The sequence below is a fragment of the Capsicum annuum genome, chromosome 10 (genome assembly GCF_002878395.1).
Source record: "Capsicum annuum cultivar UCD-10X-F1 chromosome 10, UCD10Xv1.1, whole genome shotgun sequence".
Lineage (NCBI taxonomy): Eukaryota > Viridiplantae > Streptophyta > Magnoliopsida > Solanales > Solanaceae > Capsicum > Capsicum annuum.
The window spans coordinates 102,455,151-102,476,126 of NC_061120.1; the positions used below are offsets into that span (position 1 = coordinate 102,455,151).

A 20,976-nucleotide genomic window follows, 5' to 3' on the forward strand; every position below is an offset into this window, starting at 1 on the left:
TATTCTCCTTTTTGTTTTTTGTGTGCGCACATCATTATTTAGTCATCTAAAGGTTTCATAATAGTGTGATGGATTTCTCTCAAGATCATTTTCTGTATGACTAATTTTTTCTTATATCTTACTTTAACAGTACGTAAAGAACACAACAGTACCTCATTCAGTTCAAATGTCAGTCAGGACTTGACTTCCAATCTATAAGGGGTCGTTTGGTAGAGTGTATTAATAAAAATAATGCATGCATTTGTCTTGTGTACTACTAGTACTTTGTTCGGTATATTTTTTTAGTCAATGTACAACTAATGCTATATTGAGGTGTGTATGCTACATTTTTTTAGTCAATGTTTTAACTAATGTTGTATTAAGGTGTGTATTACTAATTACTTCAAAATCCATGGTATTACTAATGCGGTAGATTCTAATGCATGCATTAGCATGATTAAAGACTCAATTGACCCTTAAAACTTTTTTTTGCATTCTTTCCACCTTATTTGTGGAGGGTGTTTTTGTAAACAAATATTTTTTTTAAGAAAAGTATGCAGCACATGCTATTTTTAATTCACCAAACCAAACACCGCATAAAAAAATCTCAAGATGTGGTCCAAACTAAGCTTCTTCGCCGCAACTTCAACTTAATTAACAGCTTTATTCATTGATCTTACATTGTTTACCTTTCTTAATAGCTACCTATCATAATCCTGAGAAAATTTCTCTACAATTCCCTCTATCCCAAAATTTGTAATTGTACATTTCTTTTCATACTTGAACTCACATCATAATTTTGTTCTCAACAAGAAAATTGGATATATGTTCGAGGTCCCGTGGATTATGTACTAAAGAGAAGCTTGAGAGAAACTACTGCGATTTAACTGCTTAAGCTATGAATATCTTAAGTTACATTATTCGTAGAGGTTGGAGTTCGGCAAATAGCATAAAACGTTAACTATGCTTGTTTCGTTGATGTTCGAAATAGTTTCAGAGTCACAAGTGTTGTATTTGTAATCAAATACAGAATGGAAAAAATGTTATATTTGTAATAAAATACCGAATAGAGTGTGTTATATTTGAAATCAAATTCCGAATTGAAAACGTGTTGTATCTGTAATCATAATACAAATTAGGAGTTTGAGAGAAAGTAACCGAGATTTAATTGCGCTTAGACTCTATATCTTAAGTTACTTCTGTCGTAGAGGCTGGAGTTTAGAAAATAACATAAAACATTAGTTGTGCTTGTTTCTTTTGATGTTCGAAATCATTTAACTGTGTAACTGCTGTATTTGTAATCAAATACCTAATTAAAAAAATATGTTTTTGTTTGTAATCATAGTTGTGCAATTACGCAACAAACTTGAATGCGAGCTCTCTCTTCTTGTAGGTGCTTTGCATCACTGAATATCCATCCACAGTTATAGGGATTAGATTTTTTAATTTTTATTTTAAATCAATTTTTAGTAGCCTAGCTCTGACCAAAATATTTCTGAAATTAAACTTTTTGCTTGGGCTATAAATCAATTTTTAGTAGCCTAGCTTTTCCAGAAAATATTTCAATTTTTTTTTTTAAATCAATTTTTAGTAGCCTAGCTCTTCTTGTATGTGTATTTTATTCTTTCGCCAGGATCCTTGCTCAAAATATCCTCTCATGATTAACTTTTGTCTTCCTATTTATCCTAGTTTCAAGAATTAGTCCAAATTTTCAGTGTTCAGAGTACTGACATGTATGTTGTCTGTGTATTTGAGATTTGGCGAGATTCCATTGTTTTTCGATGATTTTGCTTGATGTTTTCTTGCAATTTTTCTGGCAGACTGCCAAAATACAAGTCTTGAAAAGAGCTGGCCGCCCCTCAGAGCGTCTGGTGAGTCATGAAAATTGTAGATTTAGTAAGCCATCTGGACATGAATGCGTGCACATCCAGAAGATAACTGAAGCTTCAGGAACTGAAGAAGCAGAAGCTGATGCAGAATATGATAATGCTCTCAAGGAGGCTATCAAAGGTGTTCAAGATGCAGTAACGACAATAAATGAACATTTGGAAGAAGTTAGGTATGAGATTGCCGCACTTGAAGACTAAAGATGTAGTTGATTGACTTTGCCTTTTAAGTTCTTAAGGGCGCGTTGCTATGGAAAGCCCCCCCCCCCCCCCCCCACCCCCCACCCACCACCTAAATTTCAGGGTGATCAAGCCTCAGTTATTATCATGTACATTGTTCATCATAATGTTTTCCATTCGTATAGGCGACAAACATTTCTCTTGAATGGTGGCTTAGGGAGGTGATGTATGTATTACATTGAGAACCCTATTTGAGCTAGGTTCTATCTCAAATCATTCTTCCAAATTTGCTACTCGATTTTAGCATAAAGAACCTGGGTATTATTAAGCTAATTTGTCTCGACCTTTTTTCTCTTCGTATATTAAGAGAGACAAATATGTCAAGTTGGGGTGGCAATTGGGCAATGTCGACTCAAATTTGGCGGGGTCAAGATTCAACCCAACTCAAAATTGCTTGGGTCAAAATGGTTTGGATTAGAACGGTCAGAAAGTGGGTCATAATCTGCTTGTTCAATTTTTATTAAGTTTTAATAGGTTTATTTTTATTTTTTTTAAATTATAAATTTTTAGTACCTAATTTTTCTTACTTTATTGTGGTTATATATAATAATATCAAATAAAAAGAAAGTCATTAAAATACAAGATTTCTCAAAAATCAATTTGGCTGCATACATATTAACTTAATTTTTAATGGTTGTGCTAGTAAATGAGGGTGGGGTGGGGTGGGTTGTCTCGGTTTGATTTTGCCATTCTTAAATTGTACGTTTTAGGTAGAGTTGTCAAACTGAGCTTGGCCCTTGAGGTTGATCCAACCCACCCCGTTATTAGGGTAGGATTGAGTTATGATTTTTGAGCTCATTTAAAATTGGGGCTTATAAGCCCAGCTTATGTCAACCTGTGGCTCTTATTTCCTTAATTATGAGTTTCATAGCAACAGTTTCATAATTACATAATATAGCAAGTTGTATTTTGTATTTTTGCAAACTGTTGCTACAAAAATACAAATACATACAAATACATATGCTGCAAAATGTAATTTGATAAAAGTGTTGCTATTTTTTGTAATTTATTACTTAAGTATGCATTTTTTATAATTTCATACTTAAGTAGCTACTTTATGTATTTTTTCCTTTAATAAATTAAAAATGTATGGTATTCTAAAAGAAAAAACAATAACTAAGAATAGCAGTTATTGAAAAAGTTTAATATCCTAAACAATAGTTAACTTATTAAGTGTTAAATCTTAATCACCAAGTACAGATGTTTCATTTATATTGTTATTCAATTTAAACTTGAAATTAGAAGAAAATTGTAAGCAATAGAATTTAAAATATAAATGTGATTACTCAATATATTCTAGGTAGCATCTTACACAATATTTTACTCATTTAGCATTAAAACGCTAATACTAAAATTTCTAACCATAAATATAAAATTTCATTCATCATGAAATGTGCAAACACTTGTTGCAACTATTCGAAATTGATTGCATAACATTATGCAAATTCAAAGCAACAATATTTTGAAGTGAATTTGAAATTTTATTAATTTTTAATATATAAGTTTTTGATATTGTTTAACTGATTAAATTTGCATATGAATTTAGATGAAGGTGATGTTAATAAAGATAATTTAATCAACAAATTCAATGTACTTGACTATATATTGATGTTGAAAATATTATAAATCGCTGTAGAATTATGTACTTTATATAATAATATGTTAGAAGTGTGAATGGATTGCCATATCTCTTTAGCTCAAATATAGATTGAAAAAGAAAATCTAACGAAAAAAATCAGTAAAAATGAAGGGTCAGCCTGTCCCAACTCGCAATTCTTTTAGGGCTAAGTTATGATATACATTTAAGGCCCTTTAAAGTAAAGGACCGGCCCGTCCTAGCCCATCAAATTCTTTGTCTCGTAAGAATTGGGTTGGGCCAACTTATTTTGACAACTTTAGTTCCAGGCAAGGAACTTACTGACTCTAGATAATTGTAGCACCAAGGGTGTAGTCTAGTGGTTCAATGCACCCAAGGGTGTGACTTAGTGGTTCAATGAAGTTGGGTTGAGCACCAAGAGGTTTCATGTTCAATTTGCTACAGAGACAAATACTAGGTAATTTCTAGCCTTAGTGGATAGAGTTACTTGATACCTATTGTTGAGGGAGGTGACAAGTGTCTCCTGAAATTAGTCGAGGTGCGATTATCAAAAAATAATTGTAGAAGAGACAAAAGGAAATTGTTATGTTGAATGAATGAAAATGACAATTGCTATTTAAGCAACTTCCACCTAACCACACTATCCAACATTAAATATAGTAGAGTATAAAATTGACTCAACTCTAACAACCTTGCACTTATCTATTATTAGAAAACTAACATGTTAGCTAAGCTAAGTTTGGGTGGTCAGTTTACGTTAATTTTTACACCCCTTTTCAAGCTACGCATATTGAGAATGTCTTTTAGTCCCAACTTGGACAAGAGGTGTGTGTTGGAACATGTTGAGTTCCTTGGTGTATATATTTGTTAGTTGGTCAATGAAGGCTAAATATGAAGGAATTAGTACACTGTATTGAATCTTATCCCAGATGAAATAACAATCAATATTTGTGTGTTTCGTACATCCATGAAATATATGACTAGCAGTAATCCTACATAGCAGACTTGCTACCAGGATACATAAGAACATACAAATAAATAGATATCTCCAATTCTCAGAACCACCTAGTCAACTACAATATAGTGGCCCGCTTCTTAGATTTTTGAGAAATCAAAGAATCACCAATCTACATCACAATACACTGCCAACTGAGAGGAAGAAGTTGTTGAGAGTAAATCCCTAATCTTGGACTCTGTTTCAAGTATCTTACAATACTAATAGAAGCTTCCATCCTTGATGCCTTGGGATGTTGCTTGACTTGACTAAAACACTGAACAACAAAGCTGATATCAAGTCTATAGCCAGTTTGACCAAACTTATTTTTTTTCAAAAATGTTTATTTTTTCTCAAGAATGCTTATTCTTAAAAATTGAGGTGTTGACCACTCTTTTGAGAGAAAATAAGTGCTTTTGGCAGAGTAAGAGAAACTGTTTTTTAGAAGCTAAAAAGGTAGCTTTTCAAAAGCACTTTGTTGAAAAAACATTTTTGAGAAAAATACACTTGAAAACACTTTTTAAAAACTCAACTAAACACTAATTGTTGCTCAAAAGTATTTTTTTAAATTTATTGGCCAAACAAACCGCTTCTCACCAAAAGTACTTTTTGAAAAACATTTTTGAAAATAACACTTTCAAAATAAATTGATTTTAGAAGTTTGACCAAACATGTAACTAGTCACTATTAAGTATAGCATCTCCGTATAAGTATTTGATATCCCCCGGATCTGCCAGGATCCTATTAAAATTATCACAACATGTTCATCAAATTCAATAACGATGTACTTGCCATTAAGCTCCATGGGAGATCCAATAGGTTTAGACCCCGAAAGCCTGATTTTTGAAGATCAACTATAGTACATACTTTCTCTAATGCATAAAAATGCTTCCACAACTTCTAACAAACTCAATTCCAAGAATTTGAGACCACCAAGATCCTTGATCTTCAAATTATGTCGGAAATGGTACATTTTTTCTTGTGATCAACATAAAATAGAACAACAACTAACTTTCTTGTTGTCTTCTTAGTGAATAAGGAATAATCATACAGTGAAGCCAAAATTGAACAACGCTGTAGTAAGCTTAGTGTTCCTTTAACTAGATTCTTGTTTTAGGCCATAAAGAGACTTGATCATTTTTCACTTTATTTATTGAGCACCAATGTCACGGATTCCTTGAGGAACTATCATGTAGACTTTTTGTTACAATCTAAATCATTGGATCGTGCGGGCACCTATTCCAATCTAACTAGATAAGAGAGCCCGTACTACCCATCCATATATGCAGAAATAAACATAATTCTTTTAGGCAATAATACAATAAAGTTAAACAAGTCTAAATTCATTGACGACATTCTTTACATCTTCAGAAATAAACACTACCCAAGCCCTAGCCTAGACAAGTACAAGAGCTCAAAAATAATAACGACAAACAAGGACACAACTCCCACTGAATGGAAAGAGTTGAAACTGTTGTGAATACCAGCTGCATCAAATGATAAACCACAACTGATCCTGCAACAAATCCATATCCCCAAAAAGGGATATAGTAAGAGTAATATTAGCACAACTGCACATACTAGTAGGGCATCATCACCGATTAGGGTTAGAAGCATACACAACATATAGAAAATCAAGGAATTGTACATGGCATCTTCAAATTTAATACTCATTACTCCAAGGTTTCCTTTCGACCACTTTCGATTAAACTTATGTTTAAATCACCCAATCTATTCTTATTATCGCTATAATTATTGTGTTCTGCGAAAATCCACTTACCTATATCTACAACATCAAGCCTTCTTCCTAAATACCATAAGCAATTTTTCTAATCTTTCTTTATTACATCCCTCTCTTGATTTTACACCAGCACATCTAAGGTAACTAAACAAACAATGTTCAAACACAACCTAAGGTATTCCACAACAACTATATTTCACAAGTAAGGGGAGAGCCTATGACCCTCTAATTATCACAAGTGCAATAAACCAAGTTACGTTCATCTAGTTATATCATAAGTTGTCTTAAGCTATTTTCATTTAGCGCTAAATTTAAACAAAACAACCATACAGTCAATGAATGAATGTTATGAACAATGTATCTGTAATGACCCTTCAGGACATTTTTCATATTTTTGCTTATTTCAGCCGATTGAACTTCTCCATAGATGCCCCAAGTCATTTATGACTTGCTGGGACCGACGGTTCGGTTACCGAGCGATTTATTTGTTTTTTAGAACCAAGAAGTCCTCGCTGGTTCTAAATGGCCACCAGGCAAAAAATTTAGTGAAATGATCTCGAATACAAATTTCGACTGCACCAACACATCAAAAATATCAATGTTAGGATAGGTAGACCTTTGGTTTTGCTCGGGCTCATTTAGACTAATCCTTATATTATGTTCAAAGATAAGTTGTAACAGTGTAGTTCCGTTGTTATTTCACTTTTGTACTCTTGTGATATTAGGACCTCTTGTAATGATACCACCAGGTTTTGAAATTATTCTACGTTTTGATCTTTATTTCATATATTCTATATTTTTTTTCTTATATTATTGAGTAGTTCGTTACTAGATGTTCTGGACTATGGGTTGGCTTGCCTACTGGTGAGTTATGGTAGGAGCCATCATGACCTGAGAAATTGGGTCGTGAATAATTGGTATCATAGCCTAAGTTTCACTGGTGTGTTAGTACAAGAGCTAAGTTTTAGTAGAGTCCGACGAATTGGTGCGGAGACGTCCGTAACCTATCTTCGGGAGGCTACAGAGACATTTTAGAAAATTTACTTTGTTACTCCTTATCATGTGTCCGCATTCTTGTAAACCTTAAACACATTCTTTGACTCTATTCTATTCCCGAAGAATGATGCTACCTCATCGATAGATGTAGATAAGACTTCAACACACGTTTCAAGAGTTTTAGCACAACATTGGATAAGAAAGTCAGAGATAGATATTGAAGATCTTTAGCAATAACCAAAAAGGATTTGGGCTAACTTAGGCTCTAGGTGAGCTTGTGACTACTTCAGCCTTTGAGGTTCAGCATTGGAAATTCGAGTCATGTTGTAGATCCCTCTCATCCATGGATGACGTTTGATTCATCGAGCATTTCTTAGACCAGAGTTAGGTTGATTGGTGTTCATCAGGGTTCTTTACCAAGTTTTGAGTATGAGCTTGGATTTCCTATGTGGTCCAGGCTTTTTCCTATGCTACTTTCTTTTGAGCCGAACATTGGTGCATGGATGTGTTAGAGGGTGAGTATTGTCACTCTGTTTGACATCGGAGCACTGGATATCAGCTGGATTTTCCTTCTGTAAGGATATTGATTATGAATGAACCATAGAAAGCACAAGTATTGAGACCTATGGAAATGGCTGTAAGAGGCATGCCATTGTATAGTGCTACTGGTGTTTTATCTGAAAGTAAGGATCCTTTTGGTAGAGTTTAGCTTCGACTGTAGCCCATCAACTCTACATAGACAGTATTCCATACTATGAGTAGTTCTTAGATTAGTCGTGATGATCATAGTGGGCAGAGTCCCTATTAGACTTGCGGAGTGTGGTATGGTTCCTCAGACCATGGTAACCATTTTAGATTATGAGGGGCAGTTTCTCAAAGAATTCTAGGATCTTGGTTTGATTGTGTCATGATGAGACACTGGTTTAGAGGATGCCCCAGATGTGAGATAGATGATCTGCTAGAGTTAGCATATATTCCCCGCCAGCCTAGAGTTTCAGAGATAAGCTATGATTTCGGAGGTATGGACATAAATTTTTGGATTTCCCTCAACGTTAGTTGGTTAGCCATTTGGGCTCCGTTGGTGTTCTCTCCATATTGATGCTTCAGGAGTTGCCACGACTGTAGAGAGACTAACTAGTAGTCTAGAGAGTGTCTCCAACATGGGAATTTCTAATTATTTATCTTATTCAGATCAACCACATGATGTTTTGGCATATTTAGTTAGAGGTAGTGTATGTGGCACCTTAGTTGATGATTCAATCGGTCGGTTCGAGTTGAACCCGTTCATATTTCTTTTCCCCTATGCCCGTTAGGCATGTGGTTGTGGATGTCACCACGATTGGTGTGTTTTTATTTCCTGCATTTATCTCTTATTATGTGTATTGGGGTTTTCATACCTATTGATTATTATATACCTTGATGAATTGATATCGATCATTATGTGCCTTATTATTGAATTCATGATTATGTTACTACTCTATGGTTTACTTCTTTTAGTAGTGGATGGAGTACATCTATATTGAAGTTTTCCCCTATGATTGTGGTTTTTGTGTTCGAGTCCCATTTATCTTGGCATATTAGCCATATTGTGGCCCTTGAGTGGTAGATGATATTAGCGTTTATTTTGGTACTGCCTGTTCAGTATATTGATTTTAATATTGTTGTTGCTATTGCTACCACTACAGAGGTTATTGATATTGCTTGATGTTATTACTTGATAAAATTGATTCTTGTTGGGTAGCTGTATAAACTAGTGTTATCTAGTTAAACTTTCATCTTCTTGTGATATTCTTCGGTGGCTTGAGTAGACATAACCCGATGTGATAATTTCTTTCCCCCTAGCATGGTGAGGTTGATTGTGTTCTCTCTTGGTTAGCTGTATTAGATTGATTCAGGGATGTATCGTGATATCGAAGGTAGGTTGACCTTTTATGGATCTGTTATGACCCTAGAGTTGGCAATTTAGTTATATTGCTTATTATTTAGTTTGACATCCTTAGGCTTAGGCTTGCCTTCTGGGTTGCGAAGGTTTTCACCTTGGCTATTCTTTTTGATATAGCCCGTATTAAGCTTGACCAGTTTTGGGTTCGTTCTTCATTTGTCGCTACTTCATCGTCCGATAGAAATTTCTTATGTTGATGTTGAGATATCGTGGATTCATCTCATAGGTTTGCTGGGTTTGTTCCCTTGCGATGGTTTGCCCTGTTGTTAGTGTGGGGATCTGATACTCCTTTGTTATTGTGATATGGTTTTGTCTAGTGGAGTTGGAAAGTTAAAGGTCGGTGGCCTTTCTTGTATTTGTTTCTTAAGTTGGCAAATTAGAAACTTCGTAGCTTGAGTTGTTGGTTCTCTAGTGGTGGTCTCGACTTTAACCTTGGTTTTGAGATTGGTATTTCTGATTTGATGATGTGATTTTCATGTGGATTCAGAAATACCCCATTTTAGAGTTTGTACGACCTGATGAGGCTTGGTGGAGTGTTTTTCCTTGATGGTATATACCTGTGGCTATTCATTGCTGAGATGGAGGGTTAGATTGATTAGTTTTCAGCTAAAGTTGCATTTCTCTGAGTCGCTAGAGTTTTGCCTTTACTGGTGTGGTTTTCAACCTTGGGAAGTTTTTTAGTATGTTTGGATAGTTCATGCCCTTCAGAAGATATGGAGTAGGTTATTTACGTTTCCAGCCAGTGATTTACCCTTTGGCATGATTTCTATTTTGTGCTATTTTTTGTGCTCTTCAGCTGACATAGAGTTGGTCACTTGTCTTTTAGTCGACGGTTATCCCTGTGGTGGTTTTTTCTCTTTAGATGTCTCAACTGTAGATTGGTATGAGTTATCTAAAAAATATCAGATCTGGATACTAGAGTTGATTTAGGGTAGTTGCCATTGATATAGCCTTATTGGCTCAGTATTGATTTGACGCCTTGGAATGGCGATTTAGAGGTATGATAGATTGGGAGCATTATTGCCTACCCGTCTTTAGGTTTGGTTTGGGTAGTTGAGATTGAGAAATTCTGCCTTGGTATTGAGATTTTAGCTTGGTGTTGTTGAGCTTGCGTGCAACTTTTGTTTTAGACTTGTCTTTGCTCAGATTTCATTTATAGGTTAGTTGAGCCTACTCCATGATTGCCTTTTCGGTCTTCTCGAAGTCAGATTACAATTGATAAGTGTTCAGATGATAGACCATGGGCTCCATATTAATTATTTTCACTTTGACCTTAAGTTTCAGTTTTCTTTGGGAATTTTGGATGATTTTCTCAATGGGAGTAATATACTCGAGTTGGATCCAGTATGGCTTCGTTCTCGGTGAATGAGATATTCTAAAGTGGAATATTCAGTGATGAGTAGTGATACCTTGGATTTCGAGATCTTAGTTTAATTTTTATTCTGGACTAGTTGCAGCATTGGCATGGATTGCATTCCTTGATTATCTCCATTTGTGTGCCTAGACAATGCCTTATGAGCCTATCCCCATTTCTATCGTATGAACTTTCAGCGGGTCAGCTTCAGTTCTTTGAGTTCTCTATGATGAGACTGGATGGGCGAGACTCAATTGATTTTCTTCCTGGCTTGGAGTAGATAACATGTGTAAAATAGTAAAGGAAGGTTATATTGGGATTTGGATTTGGTGGCATGACTCATGACTTAGGTTGGCTTTGACTCGAATGAGCCTTTGTTGATGTGGTTTTGATGTGCGTGCATCAGTCTTCTTGGTTCAGTTTGAGGTCAGTTAGCGGTTAAGTTAAGTATTGGCTATTTGGAAGAAGAATGACAATGCTGGTTTAAAAAAGGATAGCTGTGGCAAAATCTTTTAGAAGCATTTTCTCTCCATTGAGGTTCTCTGGGAAGTCATACTTTGAGCATGCGGGGTATCTCATCCATTTGAGCTTTTGATATTCTTTCTATTCGTTGACTTTTGGGGACGAAAATCCTTTTAGTAATGGATAATGTAATGACCATTCAGGTCATTTTCCATATATTTGTTTATTTCCCCGATTGCACTTCTCCATAACTTCTCCAAGTCTTTACTGGTTCCAAATGGCTACTGAGTGAAAACTTCAGTGAAACAATATCGAAAATTTAGGTGTGGGACCCACGTTTGATTAAAACAACCTTGAATTGAAAATTCGAGTTTGCCAATGCATCCGTAACGTCGAATTTAGTGTGTTTGCCTATTTTTTTTTGCAAAAATTGGATTCCGAATGCATCCCGAGTCATTGGAGAAACTTGGAATCAAATTCCATGTTCCAGCTGTCATATAGTGCAACAAAGTACCATGATTGCGGAAGGAGACTCCCAATCGCGATGCCGCGATCGCGGCTAGTGTGGGTGCACGATCACCCTAGCTGAAGGCCTAGGAAGGGTCATTTAAATACCTATTATGGACGAGAATTGGCCATCTTCTTCCTCTATTGAGACCTAAAAACCGTAATATGGTGTGCTAATCACAAATTGGTCATGGTGGGGGACTTGGGAGCTTAATTGTCATCTTTTATCGCGATTATATTTAAATTTAAGGTAAAAATCTCTTGAATTTATGCTTGAATTTCCTAGTTTGTACCCAAAACACCAATTTAGCTTAGGGCTTCATTTTAGCCCAAAGTATGCTTAATTTTCACCCATTTCTTGAGGGTTATGATTTCTTGTTCATGTGTGAATAATGGTTTGGTCTCGAAAACTTATTTTTCGTATGTGGGACCCACATAAAGTTTTGGTGTCATTTTTGGACCCAAGCACAATAGTGCAATATGGGTATTATTAGACTTTATTGATTAGTAGATTGTGGTTTTGTTAGTGTGATGACATTTTGAGGATTGTAAACCAAAGTCGAGCATATGGTGTATGATGTGAGATTTTGTGGTTCGATTTTGAGGTAGGATTCTGTCTACTTTGCTTTGTAGATGATGTGTGATATATATTAGGTGTGAATGTGGATATTAGCCTTGATTGTTGATGTTTGGGGATGAGATGAGGGTTTTGGACCCGTAAGATGGTATGTTTATAAATCTTGAGAATCCTACTGCCTTCTCCGTAGTTTAGATTAGTTTGTATCATGGATACGATATGATGCTAGGTTTGGGATACGGTTTTAGCATTGGAAGCATGATTAGCATATTTTAATCTTATTGGACTAGTGTGATAGTATTGAAATCTTGATTTGGCTAGAGTTTACTTAAATGCCCTTGTTCCTAGACGAAGTTCCTATCTTAGGATTGATTATGGACTACTTAACATCTAAAAGTTGAACTAGATACCTTATCCTAGTTTTGGGCATATTTTGCCTAACTATGGAAATTGAAGATTAGAAGTGGGATTGTCCGGCCTACTTAGGCCAAGTCTTGTGGACCTAGTTGTGGATGTTAGGCATGGTTGAGACTAATAAACCTTAGTATAAGGTTACTCCGTGGCTTATTGCATGATGATGTATTTTCCTCGGATAATGATATTTGGGCCTATAGAGATACTACTTTCTTCTTGATATGACGTCTGGCCTATAGAGATGTTATTCCCTCTTAGATGTGTGTCGGACCTATAGAGATGCTATTCTCTCTTAGACTTGATATTTGGTTCACAGAGATGATATTTCCTCTTAGACATAACATTGGATCCTTAGATATGCTATTCCTCTAACATATGATGTTGGCCCTATAGAGATGCTATTCCTCTTTGATATGATGTTGAGCCAATAGAGTTGCTATCTCCTTTTAGATATGATTATGGGACCTAAAGAGAAGATATTCCTCTTAGATATGACAATTGGCCGAGAGAGGCGATATTCGTCATAAGTCATGATGTATGACCTATTGATATGAGATATCTTATAGATGAATACATGTTTATTGATGTTATGCCTTTACATGAAAGAATGCTGACTTAGGTGAGATGAGATATCTTTAGGTCATGAAAGCTCAGGGATTATAGTACATCTTCCCCTTGGGATATTATGTCCTTTAAAGAATGCTGACTTAGCTGAGATACTGATGAAAAACTGAGATGATGCACAAAAACCTACGAATCGAATCGTGACTGCATATCGGGGTTTTGAAACCAAGGCATGATACCTTAACTCAGATGAACTCCCAACCACATGGTTGCTCGATCTTGGAATAGTTATATTCATGAGACTTCAGATAATGCGACTAGATGGAAGGATAGGAAACCCAACCATACGAACATTATCCACTTAACTGCTAAACTGAATTGTTGGTTTTGCGGACTAACTTATGCTGAAAACTTATATTCAACTGGAGCCTTTCTTTGACACTCTTTCTATAGAGTTCTAGTCTCTTTAGGGAGCAAGGAGTCTTGGCATGGATGAATAAAATAGCTGAATAAGAAAATCACATCCTGGCTAAAATTTCATAATATGAGTCAGGGCCTACGAAACATAATTTAAGATGAAGTGACTAAGCCTTATGCACTGCGGCTACAAATTTTCAAGCTTAGACTTATCCCTTGAATACTCTCCACCTTAGTACAGCACATCACCTGAGACTATTAAAAATATTCACATGGGTGTTAAGCACGAATGCATAAACTTACTAACTTATCTGATTATCTGAATAGCTGATAGTTGAATACTTGGTCATGTAATATTGAACTGTACTTAGTCTGAATAACTGGACTGGAACTGTAGAGTATCATGCATACGAGTTAAGGACTGAATGGGTAACATGAGGTAACTGAGCATGAATTCATGAAAATTGTATTATTTGAGAAGGCAAGACCAAATGTATAACATGACTCTGAAATAGTCTGTAAACTGAGGTACTAAAATATAGATAACTGAATAACTGATAATTATACGCTATGGGTCAAACAAATCTGAAACTGATCTGATTACTGGACTGGGACTGGGACTAAGACTGTAACTAAGACTGCAACTGAGATTGTACTGGAACTGAATACTGGGTTCTGATAACTCTACCTTCTGAGGCCTGTTCTGGACTGAGTTCTCCCACTATGTTCAAACCTACTCTACTCTCCGAAATGCATTTAGCCACTTACACATCAACATGACATTTAAGCCTATCTTTATAGATATAGCCTCGTGTAAAACTAGCATGAAATAATCTTTTCTTAACATGAAACATTTACTCTCTCCCTTCTAAGCAACTGCTCATCACTACATCATTTTGTAAAGAGAGTCCACTGAAGGATTAAAACATGAGAACCTGATGTATGCGTGAATACTATACCAAACTCGACACTTAACTGAGGTCTGAGGAATAGAATGTCAACACCATGGATTTATCAAAAGATCTAAACTGAGGATATGCATGACAAAATCTGAATTTAGCCGATCGCTAGGAGTGTAGCATGGGTCAAGGGAACTGAGCATACTGTATAGCGTGGCATGGGTACCTGAGTCATGAGTTGCATGACCTGAGTCTGGAATTTCTGTATTCATGGAACATGATTCGTAATACTTAGTGAACTGGAACCCCTTATACAAGGAACTGTAAGCGTGCATGATTGCTAACGTGCACGAGTAAGGGCTATGATCATAGAGCTGACATGTAAGACATAAATAGATATCATGATAACTGATGGGTTTTGAGAGTCTGGAATACGATTCTGAGATGACCTGCATGATTATTCTCGCTACGAGAATAGGCAAGAATGTCATCTATGAAGACTGACGAATATGTATAAGTACTACTTGAACACACAGTTCATCAATTCCATGAAAGCGAAGTATGATTGGGAGCCCGCACATCTGAACCTATGATATAAAATATCATAGCACAAAAGAAAGGTATGCGTTAGTACTTTGAATGCACTGGTATGAAAAGTGAGGTAGGCTGAAATGCATGGGTTTATATGCATGAACAATACTGACTGAATGACATGAATATAACTGAATGGGAGTACATGCATGAATACGTATACTATAATCTGAGGTCGTGATAACACTGGATACTGAGTTCTGAATTACTAATTTACTGAAATCTAAGTTTACTGATACTATATAGATGATAACTGAGTGATTGTATTTGACAGTCTTGATCTTGTGGAACTATACTGAGTTTTGTACTGAACTGAGTGACTGTATCTGATAGTCCTAAATCTGTAGAATTGAGTAGAGTTCTATTTTGAGACTGGAACTGAAATTGAGAATGTGGGAGGTAATCATCTAACCGACATGTGCCTTTCTAAATAGATCGAAGTCCAACCTGTAACCCCAGTTGGAAGGATGTCAGTACCGTACCACGGGTAAAGACAAATGTGAGTTAACCCTCTCTGACAGAAAGCTCTTTCGTCAACCCTCACTGGTAGGAAAACTCGTATGAGATGTATCAACCCTAGTTTGGCAAAAAAATATCTCAACCTATGCTGGCTACATAGTTTTATAACACAGGGATTGCTACTAAGGATCAAACCCTCAGTTGGCAAGAATACCCCATCCCTGGGTTCGGTCGGTGCTGAATCCTACTCCTAACTGAATAGACACTGAATTGATTCCGAGTTTATACTAGGCTTGACTGAACTGTTACTGATTATACTGTCTAACTAAACTGAACTGAGTTCACTGAGTTCCGTTGACTGACGAAATACTACTGAATTTTGTTAACTAACTGAATTTACTGAGGTTTAAACTGAATACTAAACTGGACTAGACTGATACTGAGTCTACTGAGTTTTTCTTGAGTTTTGTGACTGACTGAGAGTACTACTTATCGTGACATGACTGATACTATCCTGAGACTGACCATGACTCTAGGTAATCAGCTAAATTGTCGGGTATTAAATACCCCCAAGACTCGATAGCATAAATTATAAGACATGACACAATCTTGAAACATGATAAATAACTACTTAATCATCATTCATTTATTGGGACATTCTACCAAACACTACCAAACACTTACATGACATGAACTTGAATACATGATAACATGATATAATTTGATTATTTAATTCTCATAAACAACTAATCAAACACTTGGAAGGCATTGTATATGCACATAGTACTAATCAACACATGACCATCATAATTTCAAGGCTTTAACATGAATTCACATGATACTATGTACATAATAGTTGTTTTTACATAAATTTTGTACTTAATCATGGAATAGAAGTCCAATCAACATTATAATCATGAATACACTTGAAGCTAAATCATGGAAAGCATGAAATCAAGCTACTTGAAGTTTAAAAGAGTTTCTTGGACTCCAAGGGTGGAAGGAACCCTTGAATGAACACTTAACATACCTTGGTTGCTAAATTCTTGAAGAAAAATGATAAAATGTTGAGCCTTGGCTTTGAAATTAAATCACCTAGGTTTTTGTTCTTGAGCAATTTGAGAGAAAGAGAGTATATTTTGCTCAATTAAGGCTGAATCTCATGTTTTAGGGCTGAATAGGGGTGGGAAAAAGACCGAAATACCCCCCAAGGATGCGTATTTTAATGACTTAAAACTGGACTGTTGACACGTAGGACAACGCATCGCGTCATTGGCATCGACGCGATAGCCAACGCTCCATATCGAGTCCGCATCGGTTCACTGGGAGTCAAGAAAAAATATTGATTGACGCGATGGTCAATGCACCGTATCGAGATCAATTGATTCACTATTTTAGATTCCCAAATGTGGTTCAAATGTGGTTCAAATGAGGTTCAAAAAATACAAAACTCATTCGAGAACACCTACTGACATTCCTGATCATGAATCAATCTAAAGATCAATACTTTAAGGTCAAAAGAGTCGTGAAATAGAGTTTCCAACTTACAAAGGCTGAAATAATACTAAGTCTGGATACTTAGCTAGAATTTTCTAAGTATGGGACCCCTTAGCAAGTTTAAAAGACTGAGTTGAGCTTAGGATTTTGCGGGGTCTTACAATTGGGTATTGACTACTTGTTATACAACAACTAGTTTCTATTCCATAAATAAGGATTATGTGAAGGATAATGTTAAGTCTAATAATTAGAGGTCATGTAAAGACTAGCGAACTAGTGGTTTAATGATAATAAGAGTTTGTTAGCTAATATCAAAAAGTTAGGAAGTAAATAAGTGAGATATTTTACGAAGATACGATTATGATTATGATTATACTAATAGGTTTGTAGATTTATCCTCTTTTTTCCATGTCTTGAGCCATGCACTTATTATATATTTGTAAATATATGTGTATTGATGTTTATGTTGATATTGATACATGGTAAGACATGAGGATATTATGATGATATAGTGATACTTGGCAAGGATAGAGAATATTATGATGATATATTGATACCCATGAAGGCTGAAGGATACTGTAATGATGATATATTGATATCCAACAAGGTCCGAGGATATTATGATGATGATATATTGATATCCTGAAAGGCCGAGGATATTATGATGATGATATTGATACCCAACAAGGCCGGAGGATATTGTGATGATGTATTAATACCCGACAAGGTCGGAGGTTGATTACGCTGATGATGGTCATGATGATGATAGTTATGATGGAGATGGTTATGATGATGATATTTTTATATTGATTGTGTAATTTTGCATTCATTCTTGCATGCACATTGTCTATCTCCAGTATGCACCTATGTCTATCAATCGGTATAGGACGGTTGCATATATATAGGTGAAGAGTATGCCTTGTATTATTTTATATTGATTGAACCTTCCGAGTCTGGGGTGGTGGGGGTATGCATAGGCTCGACTAGGTATTTGGTTTTCTAGAGTAGTCGATTATTCACACTGTTATTGATATTGTTATTATCATTGTTATGATCATTATTATGGCTAGCTTATGACAGATTGGACATTAATCCGGTATCGAGATCTAAGGGATGTCTACGACCTCTTTTATCTTATGATGGTACTATCATGCACGATTATTTCATGTCTAGCCATATGGATTAGAAACCCTGAGTATGATAGTATTAAATCTTGGTAGTATTATAATGAGGTCCTAGAATGAGGATATGATGATTAGGTTATACTTTGAGATGAACTTATTCTTATATATATATATATATATATGTATATGTATATGGAGTTATGGCACTACCGAATATCCCTTCCTTCATTTGTACATACTGTATATTGTTTCTTGGCCTTGTATATTGCTATATATACATATATCTTCCTTTGCTCTTCATTCGTATATTGACCTGGGATATATGGTATAGTATTGACGTCTATTGATTATGGCTGGAATATGATAGTTCACTCTGATACTTCCTTAGTCTTATTATGTTAACTCTTGGAATTGAACATGATAGTTGTACCTTATTATTCTTATTGACTTGTTATGTGAGTTCTGGACTCTTGGGTGTAGTTTCCATCTTGTTTATATGCTATATATATCTGCTTTATCTTTGGAGATCAGTTGGTAGTTTCCTACTGAGTACCATTCGTTTGGTACTCATACTACACTTCTGCAGCCTGCAGATCATAGTACGGGTTATCACCATTAATTTGTGCATTATGCGGAGCAACTATGGATCAGAGACTTATAGTGAGCTCCTAACGTTCGGAGTATTACTTATCTCTCATATATGTATTAGACTAGTCTCTAAGTTGTATCAATGTATTTCTCCTTGATATATCATTTTTGTACTCTTATTATGTTTAGAAGCTCTTATACTGATACCACCACATTTTGGGATTCTTCTATGCATTGATCTTTATTTTATATATTCTGCATTCTTTTCTTTATATTGTTGAGTAGTCCATTACTATTCGTTCCAGACTACGGTTTGGCTTGCCTACTGGTGGGTTATGGTAGGCTTCATCATGACCTGAGAAATTGGGTGGTGACAACATCACAACCATCAACCTGATTATGAAAGTGTACACATATAGTAAGGGGTCTTATATGCTTAATACTCCTGACTTGCAGGGGACAAGCATAGTCCATATACCTTACCAGGATGGTACCTGATCCTCTGAATATCATGATGTAAGAAATACATAGTGGTGTGGTACCCGACCTTCTCGATATTATAATATGTGAACATCTCAACAAATATCAACAATACTATGATGAAGGTGCAGGAAATATGCCATACCATAATTTATGTGGATACTTGGTCAAATTCAAGGTTAATCATTTATATGAGTGAAATCAATTTTGCAAATCAATTCACCAATCAAAAGTATGCCCGAAGGGTAATTCACACTTATTCAACTCATAGATAGGTAGGAAAATCAAATTAAGTCTATAACTATAATTTATACCATAACCTATATTCTAGTATCCATCCATTCTTCTTTAGTACGAATTGATCTCTATATTCCAAAGAATACCTAATAGACCTTCATAAGATAACATGAAGGGTGGGAAGAGAGTTCTATGCTAACCTCCGCATATTGAAGTGGGCTTCCTAACCCTTCCATATTTTTAAAAGGTATGAATATCCCAATTAGAGTTGAGATTATGAATGAGGTGATAGGGATACTGAGTCACTCAAACGATCCTTACATGGCGAAGGAGATTGAGAGCGACAATGCCTAGCTGGCTTAAATATTGCTGGTACTAAATACAATAGCCTCCACTGCATAGGTCTATGCCAAAAAGGCCATTACTAGTTCAAACTTCAATGTTGAAGCTAGGCGATGGTTGAACTTGGTTTCTTGGAGGATTTTCCCCTCCTTGAATGTAATTGATGTAACATTCAAGCAACCCTTAGTGGTTGGCTGTGTTATGGATATGGTGTGGATGAATGTGGGAGAGCAAATGGTAGAGGAGTGAAATGACTTCTAATATATATAGAAAAACATGTTTTTGCAGGATCATGTACTGAAGGAGGCAGAGGATGACTGGAATTTATGTTACTAGGCCTTCGACCAGTTGAAGGTAAATGTCCACTAGTCAATGAGAAAGAATAAAAGAAAGATTGGTATAGATGAGGAGAGCAGCAGGAACCAAGAGGGTAGAGGTTTGGGACCGTTCTCCCATAATTGTCCAGGCCTTTTAGGAAATTAGACTCAAACTTGATGCAGTAAAAAGAGATGTTATTGATGATGCACATGCCTCAAGCGGGATTTAGTTTATCCAGCGCCACTATGGGTCTCACTGACCTTGTTGCTTCTTATGATTTCTCGACTGAGGACCACGTAGAGCTTTGAAAGGACTTGGATATGGAGAAAAAGAAAAGGCATTCTCGAGACTGACTGCTCATCAAGGTATAGAAGGGATTAAAGATTCTTGCAAAGCTATTTTCTCTAGACAAAAAAAAATCCCAAGGTAAGAATGTCAGATGCATATGAGTTTTATTTCTTGAGCGGAATTGACAAGGATGGTTCTGAGGCATCAAGCCTCGAGGTTGATGCAGAGAGATAGATCACTTCTTAGAATCCCCACCCTACCTTATTATTCCGCTACTATTAGTTTTATTGCCCTTGCATGGGCTTTTGATGAACATCTTTATTTTTTATCATATTTTTTGGATAATTTCAATGCAGCTTTTAGTTGATTTTTGGTGTCGTTGGTCGCATATTTTAACAATAAACTTATTTGTAGGCCCCACTTTTATATAGTTGTTTTTAGTATTGTAAAATTGTGTGAAAATCAAAAAGTTCAAAAAAAAAA

At 35.8% G+C, this 20,976-nt stretch overlaps 1 protein-coding gene and 1 long non-coding RNA gene across 3 annotated transcripts in view; one reads left to right on the forward strand and one right to left on the reverse strand.

Annotated features, from left to right (window-relative positions):
- The window catches only part of LOC107845632, a 48,963-nt gene extending 46,632 nt beyond the window's left edge, over positions 1 to 2,331 (forward strand). Inside the window, exons 4-5 of one of the 2 annotated variants that reach the window (XM_047398086.1) lie at positions 1,800 to 2,113; positions 2,150 to 2,331. In XM_047398086.1, coding sequence (XP_047254042.1) covers positions 1,800 to 2,066 — 267 coding nt within the window. In that variant the 3' untranslated portion in view covers positions 2,067 to 2,113; positions 2,150 to 2,331. Of the gene's footprint in view, positions 1 to 1,799 lie in introns of both variants that reach the window. The other variant, XM_016690063.2, reaches the window with a different exon arrangement.
- A 3,492-nt stretch (positions 2,332 to 5,823) lies between these two features.
- The window catches only part of LOC124888004, a 41,721-nt gene continuing 26,568 nt past the window's right edge, over positions 5,824 to 20,976 (reverse strand). The window contains exon 3 of the long non-coding RNA XR_007045828.1: positions 5,824 to 6,212. This is a non-coding gene — a long non-coding RNA (uncharacterized LOC124888004). The remainder of the gene's footprint in view (positions 6,213 to 20,976) is intronic.